This window comes from Perognathus longimembris, chromosome 1, assembly GCF_023159225.1.
Source record: "Perognathus longimembris pacificus isolate PPM17 chromosome 1, ASM2315922v1, whole genome shotgun sequence".
In the NCBI taxonomy this organism is placed as follows: Eukaryota; Metazoa; Chordata; class Mammalia; order Rodentia; family Heteromyidae; genus Perognathus; species Perognathus longimembris.
Window position 1 is genome coordinate 71,905,265 of NC_063161.1, and position 13,369 is coordinate 71,918,633.

The 13,369-nt window shown below is 55.0% G+C and overlaps 2 protein-coding genes across 3 annotated transcripts; one reads left to right on the forward strand and one right to left on the reverse strand.

The window, feature by feature from the left end:
- The first annotated feature begins 137 nt into the window (after nucleotides 1-137).
- On the forward strand, nucleotides 138-9,989 carry Lrwd1 (leucine rich repeats and WD repeat domain containing 1). 2 transcript variants are annotated; one of them, XM_048368766.1, is made up of 15 exons: nucleotides 138-350; nucleotides 4,012-4,246; nucleotides 4,324-4,440; nucleotides 5,316-5,456; nucleotides 5,676-5,780; nucleotides 6,192-6,305; nucleotides 6,378-6,492; nucleotides 6,610-6,719; nucleotides 6,823-7,030; nucleotides 7,304-7,376; nucleotides 7,470-7,610; nucleotides 9,030-9,124; nucleotides 9,265-9,420; nucleotides 9,518-9,630; nucleotides 9,742-9,989. In XM_048368766.1, exons 1-15 carry the CDS (start codon nucleotides 271-273, stop codon nucleotides 9,880-9,882), a joined length of 1,944 nt encoding a protein of 647 aa, XP_048224723.1. In that variant the 5' UTR covers nucleotides 138-270; the 3' UTR covers nucleotides 9,883-9,989. The 2 variants fall into 2 exon arrangements, with proteins under 2 accessions (XP_048224723.1, XP_048224732.1); XM_048368775.1 differs by having other exon boundaries at nucleotides 6,204-6,305.
- Nucleotides 9,951-13,160, reverse strand: Polr2j (RNA polymerase II subunit J). The gene is made up of 4 exons (XM_048368858.1): nucleotides 13,029-13,160; nucleotides 11,345-11,434; nucleotides 10,461-10,635; nucleotides 9,951-10,315 (listed from the first exon to the last, which is right to left on the reverse strand). The coding sequence occupies exons 1-4, from the start codon at nucleotides 13,079-13,081 to the stop codon at nucleotides 10,280-10,282; spliced, it is 354 nt and encodes a 117-aa protein (XP_048224815.1). The 5' UTR covers nucleotides 13,082-13,160; the 3' UTR covers nucleotides 9,951-10,279.
- Between the last annotated feature and the right edge of the window lie 209 nt (nucleotides 13,161-13,369).

The following is a 13,369-nucleotide window of genomic DNA, read 5'->3' on the forward strand; positions in this document are numbered from 1 at the left end:
AGCTGTGGTGTGTGTCTGAGTACGCGACCACCACTAACCCTCCCGGACGGCCAGGGCGCGCGAGCGCGCGCGGCGCAGGGACAGCTGGGAGTTGTAGTGCCTGCCGGACACGTGACTGCCGCTCTGTTTCCTTCCGGTTGCCGCGGACACTCACTTGCACGGATCCGCCTCCTGCTCCTGGCTGCCCGGCTGCCCGGCTGCCGCGCGCTGCAGCTGCGGATCGTGGCTCCGTTAGACGCCAGTTGGCCGGCGGGGCAAGCCAGGGAGGCCATGAGTCCCCTCACGTCGCAGCTGCTTTTACAGCGTGGCCGACCCAAGACCAACAGGCTGGGGAAGATACGGAGCCTGGAGTAAGCACCGGGCAGGGCGGGCCGAGTCCGGGGCGCGGGGCTCCACAGACCCCCGAGCCCGGCTGGGGCTCCTAGCGAAACAAAGGGGGAGCCCCCCCCATACCGCCCCGCCGCTCCCGGTTATCGCCCCCGCGATCTCCGATCTTTTCGCGCCAAATGTCTTGAGATGCGCGGGACTGGTGTCGCCCACCGCGGTACCGGGGTCCCCGACCTGCCTCACTTGTGCGGGGCGGAAGTTGCCTTCCGCCACCCACCGGGGCATGTGGTGGACTGGGAGGCCCGGGGGAGCCCCGCGGGGATCAGGAAAAGCGCCTCCCGCCCTGCGTTCCAAAGTTGCTGGCAGAATCTTTTTTCTGGGGTTGGTAGAAGTGTGCTGCCTGTGTGATACACACGCTTATGTGGCGTGCTTCTGTCTGTGTTGCACACGGAAAAGGCAAGAAATGGAAACCCACCAAATATAAAACACAATTTGAAATAAGGGATGATGGAGAGATGAACTTATTCAATATCCACAATGGAATTAGCATAATAAAACCCCTTTCTATTATTGTCTGCTATAAGACCCATTTTCAATACGTATGTATATGTATGTGTATATAATATATATATGGCTTCCACTTGTAATCCTAGCTATTCAGGAGGCTGAAATCTGGAGGATCAAAATGGGAAGCCAACCCAGACTATTAAGTTTGCTAGATTCCATCTCCAAAATGACCAGCAAAAAGCAAGGTTGTGGGGCTGGGGATATGGCCTAGTGGCAAGAGAGCTTACCTCCTATACATGAGGCCCTGGTTCAATTCCCCAGCACCACATATACAGAAAACGGCTAGAAGTGGCGCTGTGGCTCAAGTGGCAGAGTGCTATCCTTGAGCAAAAAGAAGCCAGGGACAGTGCTCAGGCCCTGAGTTCAAGGCCCAGGACTGGCAAAAAAAAAAGCAAGGTTGGAGACATTGTGCCACTGATAAAGCACCAGCTGTGTGCAGAGAAGCTGAACAAGCCTGAGGCCTTGAGTTCAAAACCCCAGTATGGAAAAAGGTTTTTTTTAATTAATTTAATTTATTTACTAATTGAACACAAATTTTTTTGACAAGGTGTTGTGCAAAAAGGGTACAGTTACATAGTAGGGCAGTGTGTACATTTCTTGTGATATCTTACGCCCTGTTTTTCTTTCCCTTCTCTAGGTCAGGTAGACATATATACAATATACAATGTATCAAGAACATATACAGTAGCCACGTGGCCACGCCCAAGAAAATTCACCTAGGGCTTTAAATGTAATGTCAATATTAGACAATATGTCGACAGTAGTCTTATATGAACGTACATACATAGCTTTTGAGCTATTGTATTCCACTGAGAGGTCAATTTTTTTAAATTTAATTTATTAATTGAGCACAAATTTTTTTGACAAGGTGTTGTGCAAAAAGGGTACAGTTACATAGTAGGGCAGTGTGTATATTTCTTGTGATATCTTACGTCCTGTTTTTCTTTCCCTTCTCTAAGTCAGGTAGACATATATACAATATACAATTTATCAAGAACATATACAGTAGCCATGTGGCCAAGCCCAAGAAAATTCGCCTAGGGCTTTAAATGTAATGTCAATATTAGACCATATGTCGACAGTAGACTTATATGAACGTACATACATAGCTTTTGAGCTATTGTATTCCACTGAGAGGTCGATTTTTGACCTTTATATGTTGAGTAGTTGTTTGGTTTTAGTTACATACTGTTGGGTCGCTGCCCCAATCCTGTGGGAAATACCATTTGACAAGCAGTTTTTGGATTCACAGACTTGGTCTCTACTGTCTCTCTGTCTCCCTTTCTTAACAGTCATATATCAGGGAGATCATGCCCCTTTGTTTTCTGTGTTCTAGGCTTGTCTCGCTCAACATTATTTGTTCGAGTTCTGACCATTTCCCTGCGAATAACAATATTTCACCATTCCTAATCGCTATGTAGTATTCCATTGTGTATAGGTACCATATTTTTGGGATCCATTCATCTGTGGAGGGGCATCTGGGTTGTTTCCATATTTTGGCTATTGTGAATTGTGCAGTGATAAACATGGAAGTACAAATGTCTTTGATATTTTGGGACTGGCTGTTTAGGATAGATGCCTAGGAGTGGTATGGCTGGGTCATAGGGTAGGTCTATATTGAGCTTTTTGAGAAACCTCCATACTGTTCTCCACAGTGGTTGTACTAATTTGCACTCCCACCAACAATGGAGAAGGGTTCCTCTTTCCCCGCACCCCCTCCAGCATTTGTTGTTGCCTGAGTTCAGAGTATAGGCCATTCTAACTGGGGTGAGGTGGTATCTTAGGGTTTTTATTTGCATTTCCTTTATTGCCAGGGCTGTTGAACATTTCTCCTCATATGTTTCTTTGCCATTTTTATTTCTTCTCTTGTGAAGTCTCTCTTTAGCTCCTTTGCCCATTTCCTAATTGGTTTATTGGGCTTGGAGGGGCTTAGTTTTTTGAGTTCTCTGTAGATGACAGATATTAGGTCTTTGTTTGTTGCTGTGCTGGTAAAGATCCTTTCCCATATGGTTGGCTGTCTTTCTGTTTTGGTGGCTATGTCCTTAGCTGTGCAGAAACTTTTTAATTTGTACTAGTCCCATTTGTCGAGTCTCTCCCCTATTTGTTGTGCCCCTGGGACTATATTCAGGAAGTTCCTTCCTGTGCCTATAAGTTCTAGCGTCTTCCAGTATGGAAAACGTTTTTTTTTTAATATTTTAAAAATATAATTTAATTTTTATTATTAAGATGTTCAAAGGGGTTACCATTTCAAGTCAGGTAGTGACTATATCTCATTTATTGAACATTGTCACCTGGACTTCATTTGTCTTTTTTTAAAAATTTATTTATTAATTGAACACAAATTTTTTGACAAGGTGTTGTGCAAAAAGGGTACAGTTACATAGTAGGGCAGTGTGTACATTTCTTGTGATATCTTACGTCCTGTTTTTCTATCTCTTCTCTAGGTCAGGTAGACATATATACAATATACAATGTATCAAGAACATATACAGTAGCCATGTGGCCACGCCCAAGAAAATTCACCTAGGGCTTTAAATGTATTGTCGATATTAGACCATATGTCGACAGTAGACTTATAGGAACGTACATACATAGCTTTTGAGCTATTGTATTCCCCTGAGAGGTCAATTTTTGACCTTTATATGTTGAGTAATTGTTTGGTTTTAGTTATATACTGTTGGGTCACTGCCCCAACTCTGTCTGTGGGGAATACTATTTGACAAGCAGTTTTTGGTTTCACAGACTTGGTCTCTACTGTCTCTCTGTCTCCCTTTCTTAACAGTCATATATCAGGGAGATCATGCCCCTTTGTTTTCTGTGTTCTAGGCTTGTCTCGCTCAACATTATTTGTTCGAGTTCTGACCATTTCCCTGCGAATAACAACATTTCACCATTCCTAATCGCTATGTAGTATTCCATTGTGTATAAGTACCATATTTTTGGGATCCATTCGTCTGTGGAGGGGCATCTGGGTTGTTTCCAGTATGGAAAAAGTTTTTTAAAAATTCTTTTAAAGATGAATTTAAAAGGGTGTCTTCATGCAGGAGCTCCCTGGACAGAAGGGGGTGGGAATCCTGTCTACACTCCCTGAGTTGTCCTGCTCTGTTCCTACCCCAGCCTGTCAGGGTTGAAGCTGCTGTCAGAGCACCTGGACCCCAACCTCCTGGGTCGCCTGAAGCAGCTGCAGGAACTGGACCTCTCCAACAACCAGCTGGAGGTGCTCCCTGCCAACCTGGGTCTGCCCCACCTCCGTGTCCTACGCTGTGCCAATAACCAGCTTGGAGACGTCACAACCCTATGCCAGTTCCCTCGGCTGGAGGAGCTCAGTCTGGAGGGCAACCCCTTCCTTACGGTAAATGGGGTCCCTCAGCCCCGGGACTGTGCCCTAGGCTGTGATGGGCTCAAGCTCCACCATCCCTTCACCCCCAGGTCAGCGACAACCTGAAAATCTCCTTCCTCCTGCCCAACCTGCGGAAGGTGAACGGCAAGGATGCGGCTTCCACCTGCTCTCAGGTGGAGAACCTGAACCGAGAGCTGAGCAACCGGGTAAGACGAGAGCCACCAGCGTGGGCTTGTAGCAGTGGGGGCCTTGAGGAGGGGCTGACAAGGGATATTTTTCGGTTTTGTACCAGTACTGGGTCTTGAACTCAGAGGCTGGGTGCTGTCCCTACTACTTGGGCCACAACTCCACTTCTGGCTGTTTGCTGGTTACATGGAGATAGCCTCGCAGATTTTTCAGCCAAGGCTGGCTTTGAACTATGATCTCAGCCTCCTGAGTAGCTAGGATTTCAGGTGTGAGCCACCAGTATTCAGCTCTTACTCCTACTGAAGCTCAGCCCGCTTCAATCTGCAGTCCTCTAGATCTCAGCTTCCTGCATAGCTCGATTACAAGAGTGAGCCACCAGCGCTTGGCTGGCAGCAGACTTCTGGAGGACCCTGAGGAAGATGATAGGCTCTTTTGAAATTCCTTGTAGTATGGGATAAGGTCAGTGATGGGGTCAAGCTGATCTGGACACATTATATGCAACATTGTATACACCTGTGGCAGTGTCAACTCCTCTCCCTTGTACAACTAACATATGTTAACAGCAAAAGCAGCAAGCCAGGCTTGGCAGCTCACACTTGCAATCCTCACTATTCAGGAGACTGACATCTCAGGATCATGGTTTGAAGCCAGCAGCGGTAAAAAATGTTCATAACATAGTATCTCCAATTAGCACAAAAGCTGGAGTGGAGCTGTGGCTCAAGTGGTAGAGAACCAGTCATGAGTGGTCAAAAAGAGCCCAGTGAGAATGGGAGGCCCTGGTTTCAGATAAGTGAGAGACTGTGGCTGGGTAGCCCCCGCAGGTGGCACTTTGGCCTGCCTGAGGTCTGTGGCGGTGGGCGGGGCCTGGATCTGGCTTCGGTTCCTCTTGCCTCAGGTCACAGCATACTGGGAGAAGTTCATGGCTGCTAGGGGCCCTGAGCAGGAGGCTGAGAAAGTGCAGACTGACTTTGTGAACTCGGCCATCAGGGATGTGCACTATGGACCTGAGTCCCTCAGGGAGTTCACCCAGTGGCGGGTATGCCCTCCCTCACCCAGTGGCCCACCAGGCTGCTGGGCTTCCTGGCTCTTGGCTGGTTTCCAAGGTTTTCAGCTTCCCCGAGGGTCTGTGGCCATGTGGGGCTGGGGGTGTGTGGGGAGGAGGGCGGTCCGGGAGGCAGCCCTCTGGTCTGGACAGCTCCCCGCCGTGAGAGGATTGGGCATGTGTGCCAGCCTCCTGAAGGCTCGGCCCACCCAGGTGCGAATGATCTCGGAGGAGCTGGTATCCTCTGGTGGGAACCCTACGCGTGAGGCAAACATCCTGAAGAAGCCTCCAGGAGCAGCAGCTGCCAGCGGGCCCAGGGTGAGAGTGGTTGCACATGGCCCTGCAGCCTACCCTGGCCCCTGCCTGGGGGAAGCTGGGGGGGGGGGAGCTGAGCTGCACAGGAATGAGCCCAAGAGCACAGTGGACGAAGCCAGCTTTATATCACTGTGCTGCCATGCCCAACGAGACCAGTGTCCTGATGTGTGCTCAGATCCACACACACACTCCCCCAATATGCCTTTTAACCCGGCCCCACAAACTGGTGACCACACCTTTTAATCTGTAGGCCTTAGAGGCCATTTAAGATCCAAACCACCTACCCGGCAAGTTCCCTCCATAGCCCTGGCCCAGCCCCATGGGAGGGTGCTGCCTGGCCTGTGAAGGTGCAGGTGGGGCCCCAGGCCTGGCCCAGCCCCCAGGAGGGCGCAGACAGGGCCGCAGGCTCAGCAGTCCCCTCCTCAGGCCAGGCTGGCAACCTTGAAGCGGCCACATGATGCCCTGCTCAGCGTCTCTCCCAGCAAGCGCATGAGTGCTACGCCATCCGCCCAGGGGGAGGGTGGCCAGGTAAGCCAGCGAGGTGGCAGGGAGAGATGGGGGACTGGGCCCGGCACAGCCATGACCCCTGTGCACCCACAGTGTGCCCTGCAGCTGGAGCCCCTGCACTTCCTGCAGTGCCACAGCAGGAATAACAGCCCCCGGGACCTGGAGACGCAGCTGTGGGCCTGTGCCTTCGAGCCCCCCTGTGAGGAGGGTGCGTGGGGGAGTGGGGGGTGGGGGAGAGCCCGGCACAGGACTGGAAGTCCAAGAGGAGGGGCCACCCGGAGGATGCTTGCCGAAAAGCTTGTCACTCACTGGCCTCACCCAATAGGGCATGCAGGGACCACCTCCCAGACAGTGGCCACGTGTGGTGGGGAGGCGGTGTGTGTGATAGACTGCCAGACGGGCATCGTCCTCCACAAGTACAAGTCGCCAGGCGAGGTGAGCACCTGAGGTGCTGGGCCAGCACCTCTGCCATGCCCTTTCCCCTGGGCAGCGTCCCATGTGTGCCCCTGCTCCTGATGGCTTTTCCCCATCTCACCAGGAGTTCTTCTCTGTGGCCTGGACCACACTGACAGTGGTCACGCAGGCCGGCCACAAGAAGCGCTGGAGTGTGCTGGCTGCCGCGGGCCTGCGGGGCCTGGTCCGGCTGCTACACGTGCGTGCTGGCTTCTGCTGTGGGGTCATCCGGGCCCACAAGAAGGCCATCGCCACCCTCTGCTTCAGCCCCACCCACGAGACACATCTCTTCAGTAAGACCACCTCACCCTGCACCCTTGGCCTCCCCAGTGGGTGCCCAATGGCCTTGAGAGAAGTGGCAGCTTGGGGTCCTAGGTTGATTCCCGCCTGCTAGGTGCATTTGGGGATTCCCCAGCCACCAGGGCAGACCTGCTCCTCTGGCCATGGCCTGGGTCACCCAGCAGGCCCCCAGTGTCCCGCCTAGCCCACCCACCCTGCCCTGTGTAGCGGGCCCTGCCTGCCAAAGGGCGCAGAGCCTCCTCAGGGCCACTCCCCCTCCCCTCCAGCGGCCTCCTATGACAAGCGGATCATTCTGTGGGACATCGGGGTGCCCAACCAGGACTACGAATTCCAAGCCAGGTGAGGCTGGGGCAACTGGGAGGGGTCAGCGGCGCGGACTAGACGTCAGGGCCAATGGTGACGCCTGCTCTCCCCTCGCTCGCTCACTGGCAGCCAGCTGCTCACTCTCGAGTCGGCCTCCATCCCACTACGCCTCTGCCCTGTGGCCTCCTGCCCCGATGCCTACCTGCTGGCTGGCTGCGAAGGCGGCTGCTGCTGCTGGGACGTGCGGCTGGACCACCCCCAGAAGAAGAGGTGAGGCCAGAGCAGGGTGCTCGGTCCCCTGGGGTTCCCACAGAGCCCCTCCCTGCACGGCCTTACCAGCAGCCGCACAGCAGTGGGGCTTCCCACGTGCTGGTGTGTCGGCCTACAGGCTCCTCCAAGAAAGGGTTCAATGAGGGCCAGGCATGATGGTGCTACTCATAACCCCAGCTACACAGGAGGCAGAGGCTCCTACCTTCGTTCAAGGTCTGTCCCAGTAAAAACACAAGACTGAAAACTAAAGCAGACAGGTGGAGAAGTGACTGAAATGGACAGCCTGCCTATGCCTAGCAGGTGCAAGGCTCTGAGTTCAGAGCCCAATGCAACCAAGGGGGAACAGTGCCCTTCATCCTGAAGCAAGTGGGGGACAGGGAGACAGCTGAGCAAGGCAGTGGCTCTGGAAATGCTGCTCTGAGGCTTTGTGGCACATGGGTACCACCTAGTGTCAGACAGTGCCCCGGGACGCCTGCCTTTCAACAAGTAGCCAGCTCAGACACTGTACCAAAGATGACATGAGCTGCCAAGACAGCCTAATGCAGGCCCCTGCATAGAGCCCCGCCAAGGCGAGCGGCCCCAGGCTGCCTCTGGGAGCTCCATGCTAGGCCTGGGGTACCAGCTAGGTGAAGTGAGTGGAAATGGAAATGAGGGTGCTCAGCCAGAAAGGGTGGCTGGTTGGGGCAGGAGCACCCAGCAGGTATTTCAGGTGACAGCAGGGGTGAGGTGGCAGTCCACAGATGGCATGCAATGGCCACTGATGGCAGCCACTGTCCACCGTCCTCACCCAGTGGCCCTCCCTGTCCCCAGCTGGCGGTACAGCCCCTTCCCCAGGCTTCTCTGCTGTTCCTCGCCCCTGTGCAGCTGCCTGGCCTGAGCCTGTCCCCTGGCAAGGTGCCAGGCAGACTGTAGCCCCAGGCTGGACCCCCAGGACAGACCCCGCTCCATGCCAGTTCTAGTCCTGGCAGGAGGCTACAAGCACCCATCATGCTGGCCACCACGCGGCCTCCACCTCATCGGCTAGGCCATTGACTACCCCCCCCCAGCCTTGAAGAAACCCCCTCCTGTGCCTCTGGGTGCCCACTAGCACAGCCCCTGGGGCCAGTGGCTTGTCAGCATAGCCCGACCTCCAGCTGCCAAAAAGCTACTGAGCTGGGCATGAGTGCTCACACCTGCAATCCCAGCTAGCCAGGCAGGAAAGTCCATGAGATTCTTATCCCCAGTTAACCACCAGAAAAGCCATTAGTTGATCTGTGACTCAAGTGGTAGAGCACTAGCCTTGAGTAAAGAAGCTCAGAGAGCATGCAGGCTTTGAGTTCAAGACCAACACACAGAAAAAAGCAGTAGCTCTGGTGCCCTGCCCTCCTTTAACCTTCACCAGGGTTAGGGAGCAGCCTCCAGCGCCCTCTACGTCCACAGGGCATGCGAGGCAGAGTTCGCCTTCTCCTCCGAGGGCTCCAAGACAACCAGACACAGAGTGGACGGGCTGGCATTTGTGAATGAGGATGTTGTGGGTGAGTCCTGCTTGGAACCGCCCATCCTGGGGGTCATGCCGGGGGGTGGAGGGGTCCCTTCCCTATAGGCTGGGCATCTCCATGGGGTGCAGGGTGGCAATACCCAGCAGAGGCACAGCCCCCCTCCCTTACCCCCACAGCCTCCAAGGGGAGTAGCCCAGGCACCATCAGCCTGTGGAGCTGGAGGCAGACGTGGGGCGCCCGGGGCAGCCAGTCCGTGGTATCTGTGGTCATCCTGGCTCATCTGCAGTGGTCATCCACCGAGTTGGCCTACTTCTCGCTCAGCACCTGCCCTGGTGAGCTCTGCCCCCTCCTCCGTCTCAGAGCCCACCCTACTCTCCACCTCCTGGGGCACTGCCCACCTTAGCTAAGTGCCCACCTCTGTCCTGGCAGAACAGGGGCTTGTGCTCTGTGGTGATGAGGAGGGCAGTGTGTGGATCTACGATGTCCAGCATGTTCTGAAGCAGCCGCTGCCACCTGCCGCCCTCCCTCAGGCCCCCACACAGGTACCAACGCCTTCCCCCTGGTCCCCACGCGGGTGCCCGCTGCCTCTCCCAGGCTGAGCACCTGCGCCTGGCACACACATGACGAGAACCCAGCCCCTCTCTCCCCACCAGATCCTCAAGTGGCCCCAGCCCAGGGCCCTTGGTCAGCTGGTGACAAAGACCATGGTGAACACCGTGGTGGCCAACGCTGCCTTCACTTACCTCACGGCACTGACAGACTCCAACATCGTGGCGATCTGGAAGAGGCCTTAGCCGCCCGGCCCCAGCGGGGAGTGGGCTCTGCACCTCAGGGTTCATTAGCAGTAGTCTTTTTGTCAACAAGTATTTTTGTTAAACTTTATTAAAATTTCTGCTGTGGATAGGAAGCCCACAGAGAACTCTACGTAGATACAAGGGCCCCATGGTAGGCCTGTTGTGATCAAGTCAAGCCCGAAGTCAGGGTCTGGGGTCACCCCAGTCTTGCAGTATGCCCCCTAAGGGTCACATGTCCCCTGCCTCCACCAACCCCAGTTTTTGCTGCCCCACTCAGGAGGATAATAGCTCACACAGGACACGGGGGTGGGTGGGCTGGCCACTGTCAGTGTCAGAGGTCCTCTGGTGGGCACTCCCTGGGCAACGCCGTGTGCCAAGGAGCAGAGCTGCCCTGTCGCTACTCGATCCCTTCCTGCTTGTCTTTGATGGCCACCTAGCAGAGAAAGAGCCCGACTTGGCTGCCTCAGTTGCCCTTAGCCACTCTTCCTGTCATTGATACCCCTTCCCAGTGCTCCCAAGAAACCACGGGTGTCCCGGGTGGGCCTGTGGCCACCACCCTCCCCACACAGTGCCCTCACCCGGAAGCGCTCCTCCAGCAGGGAGAGTTCGCTGATGAGGTCGGTGATGGCGTTGGTGAAGGCCTCCTGGGGGCTGTAGTCAGGGGTAGTCTGCACTCGGATGATGATCTTGTGCTCCAGGGGGTGGGGGACCTTGTAGCCCGCAAACAGCACCTGCGGGTCCTTGAGCAGCTGTCTGAGGGACAGGTGCTATGTGGGGACCCAGCAGACACCCACACCACCCTGCATCCAGGAGGACTGAGGACCCTGGCAGAGCCCTTGCCACAGCCAAGCTCCATAGGCCAGAGCACAAGGCCCTGGGCTCAGCAGGCAGCAGAGGGAGGAGGGTGGGCTCAGGCATCAGTGATGTGGGGATGGGGTGTCAGGCTGGCACCCCTGATCCAGGGAGACATAAAGAAGGTAGAAGCTACCCTGCTCTGTCCTGGGCACTGAACACGAGTCTCAGAGCAGCTAGTCCTGGGCAAGTGTGAGCAACAAGCATTGGAGAAGTTGGGCTCACACAGGATTCAGCCAGGAGACGGACCCCACACATCCTGCACACAACACCATGGCCTGCTGCCCCCAGACTGCAGCAAAAGCAAGTCCCCAGGGCAATGCATGCTGTGTCTAGCCCCTGCAGAGCCAGGCCTTCCTTCACTGGTGACAGCAGCCCTGGTGCCCACCCAGGGCCTGGAGAGCCATGGCCTGCCTCTTGTGTTCATCCCTCCAGTGGTGCCACTCACAGCTGAGGTACAGACCCTGCGCTGACATCAACCTCTCTCAGAGCTCACAAACAGACATACAAGTGTGAAACACCAGAACCAGCACTGAGAATGACTTCTGGTGTCTAATGGACAGCCAGACCACCCACCCCACCAAGCCCAGAGCCTGGGCCTGCAGCTTACGACTTAATGATGTTCCCCAGCGTGTGGTCTTCCTTGTTGATGGTGAAGAGACAGGCGTTGGGCACCTTGGTGTCTTTGTTGATGGTGATCCTTGAAAGAAGCAGAGGGTAATGAAGACAGGAACCTCTAGTCCAAACTGAGCCTTCCCAAAGCTAGATAGACCCTGCCTCAAAAACGATACAAACTAAAGGGCTGGCAGCTCCAACCATGGAGGGGTGCCTCGAGTTTGCAAGGCATTGGGCGGGCAGGCACAGGGTTCCTGATTGGCAGGAAAACCCATCCTGTTGAGACCTAATCTGCCCATAAAACAGCTCTTCAAAGAAATACCAGACATCACCAAGTGGGTCCCATCAAAAGGGAGCTAAAGCCAGGTGCTGATGGTTCACATCTGGAATTCTAGCTCTATCAGGAGGCTGAGATCTAAGAATTGTGGTTCAGGGCTGGGAATATGACCTAGTGGTAGAGTGCTTGCCTCACATACATGAAGCCCTGGGTTTGATTCCCTAGCACCACATACTTAGAAAAAGCCAGAAGTGGCACTGTGGCTCAAGTGGTAGAGTGCTAGCCTTAAGCAAAAGGAAGCCAGGGACAGTGCTCAGGCCCGGAGTCCAAGCCCCAGGACTGGCAAAAAAAAAAAAAAAAAAACACAAAAAGGGCAAGAAAGCCCATGAGACATTTATCTCCAGTTAGTCACCAAAAAGCAAGAAATGGACATGTGTTACTAGGGGTATCAAGTTAGCCTTGAGCTAAAACTCTCAGGAACAGTGCCTGGGGCCCTGACTGGAGCGGACACACAAGCTGGAGGTATGGCAACAGACCACATTACACACAGTGCCCATGAGGAGCAACGGGACAGTGCAGAAGACCCAGGAATAAAGCCACACAGCTAAAGCCAGCTAATTTTCAACAGAGGGGCAAAAAAAAAAAAAAAACCCCACTGAAGAAAAGACCGCCTCTTCGGGAAATGGTGCTGGGAAAACTGGGTATCAACGTGCAACGTGATCTAACACCCTAAAGAGAGGCTAAGTGGCAGGCTGGGTTGGACCACAGCGCTAACAGAAGAGCTGGCATTGCAGGGGCCTTGGCGCAGACCCTGCGCTGTACCCGGTGACCTCATGCAGCTCCTTCAGAACGTCTTTGAGCAGGCGGAGCAAGCACTACCACCCGGCGTCCCGGGTCCTGTCAGCTCCACTGCTGGCTTTTTCCTGGTTAGCTGAAGTTTAGAGTCATGGGCTTTCCTTCTGGGGCTGGTTTTGAACTGTGATCCTCCGATCTCTGACTCCTGAGCAGCTAAGATTACAGACGTGCGCCACCGGAGCCCGGCTCCTCTTGTAAAGATGTCTAGGTAGCTCGGGGTGGCCTCGAACTCTCGGTTCTCCTGCTTCGGCCTCTCAAGTGCTGGGATTAGGGATTACAGGTAAGTGCTCGCACAGCCATCGCTGTGAGCAGCGCATGGATGGAAGGAGGCGGGAAGCCCAGAGGGAAAGGGCTTTGGAGACCCTGGAGAAAGTTACTGAGCTTCGCGTGCCTCGGTTTCCCCTTTGGTAAGGCGAGCCGCGCGGGCCACGGTCTCCGAGCACGGCTGCCGTGGGCTTGGCGGCCAAGGCGCTCCCGGCAGGACGAACCCCCGACTCTTCAGGCGCCGCCGGCCGGCTCCCGCCCCGTCCCCGCCAGCCCTGCTTACTTCTTCTCGCCCTCGAAGAGCAAGAACGACTCGAAAGCCGGAGGAGCGTTCATCCTCGCGCTCCAGCCGCGTCCGACTCGCCGCCCGGACCCCCAGCGCTAAAACGCGACCACTTCCGGGTCACGCGGGCGCAGCCAAGAGCAGCCGCGCTCATCGCCCCCTGTCGGGATGGAGGGCCTCGCGCAGGCGCAGGAACGCGGGGGGGGGGGAAATGCGGTCTCTGCGCATGCGCCGTCACGGGGGCGGGCGGCCGCAGGTGTGTAAGCTGTACCCTGTCCCTCGGACTCAGATTTTGGAAAAGAAGAAGAAAAAAAGGCTTCCCCAGGGCAGTTGGAAGCCAG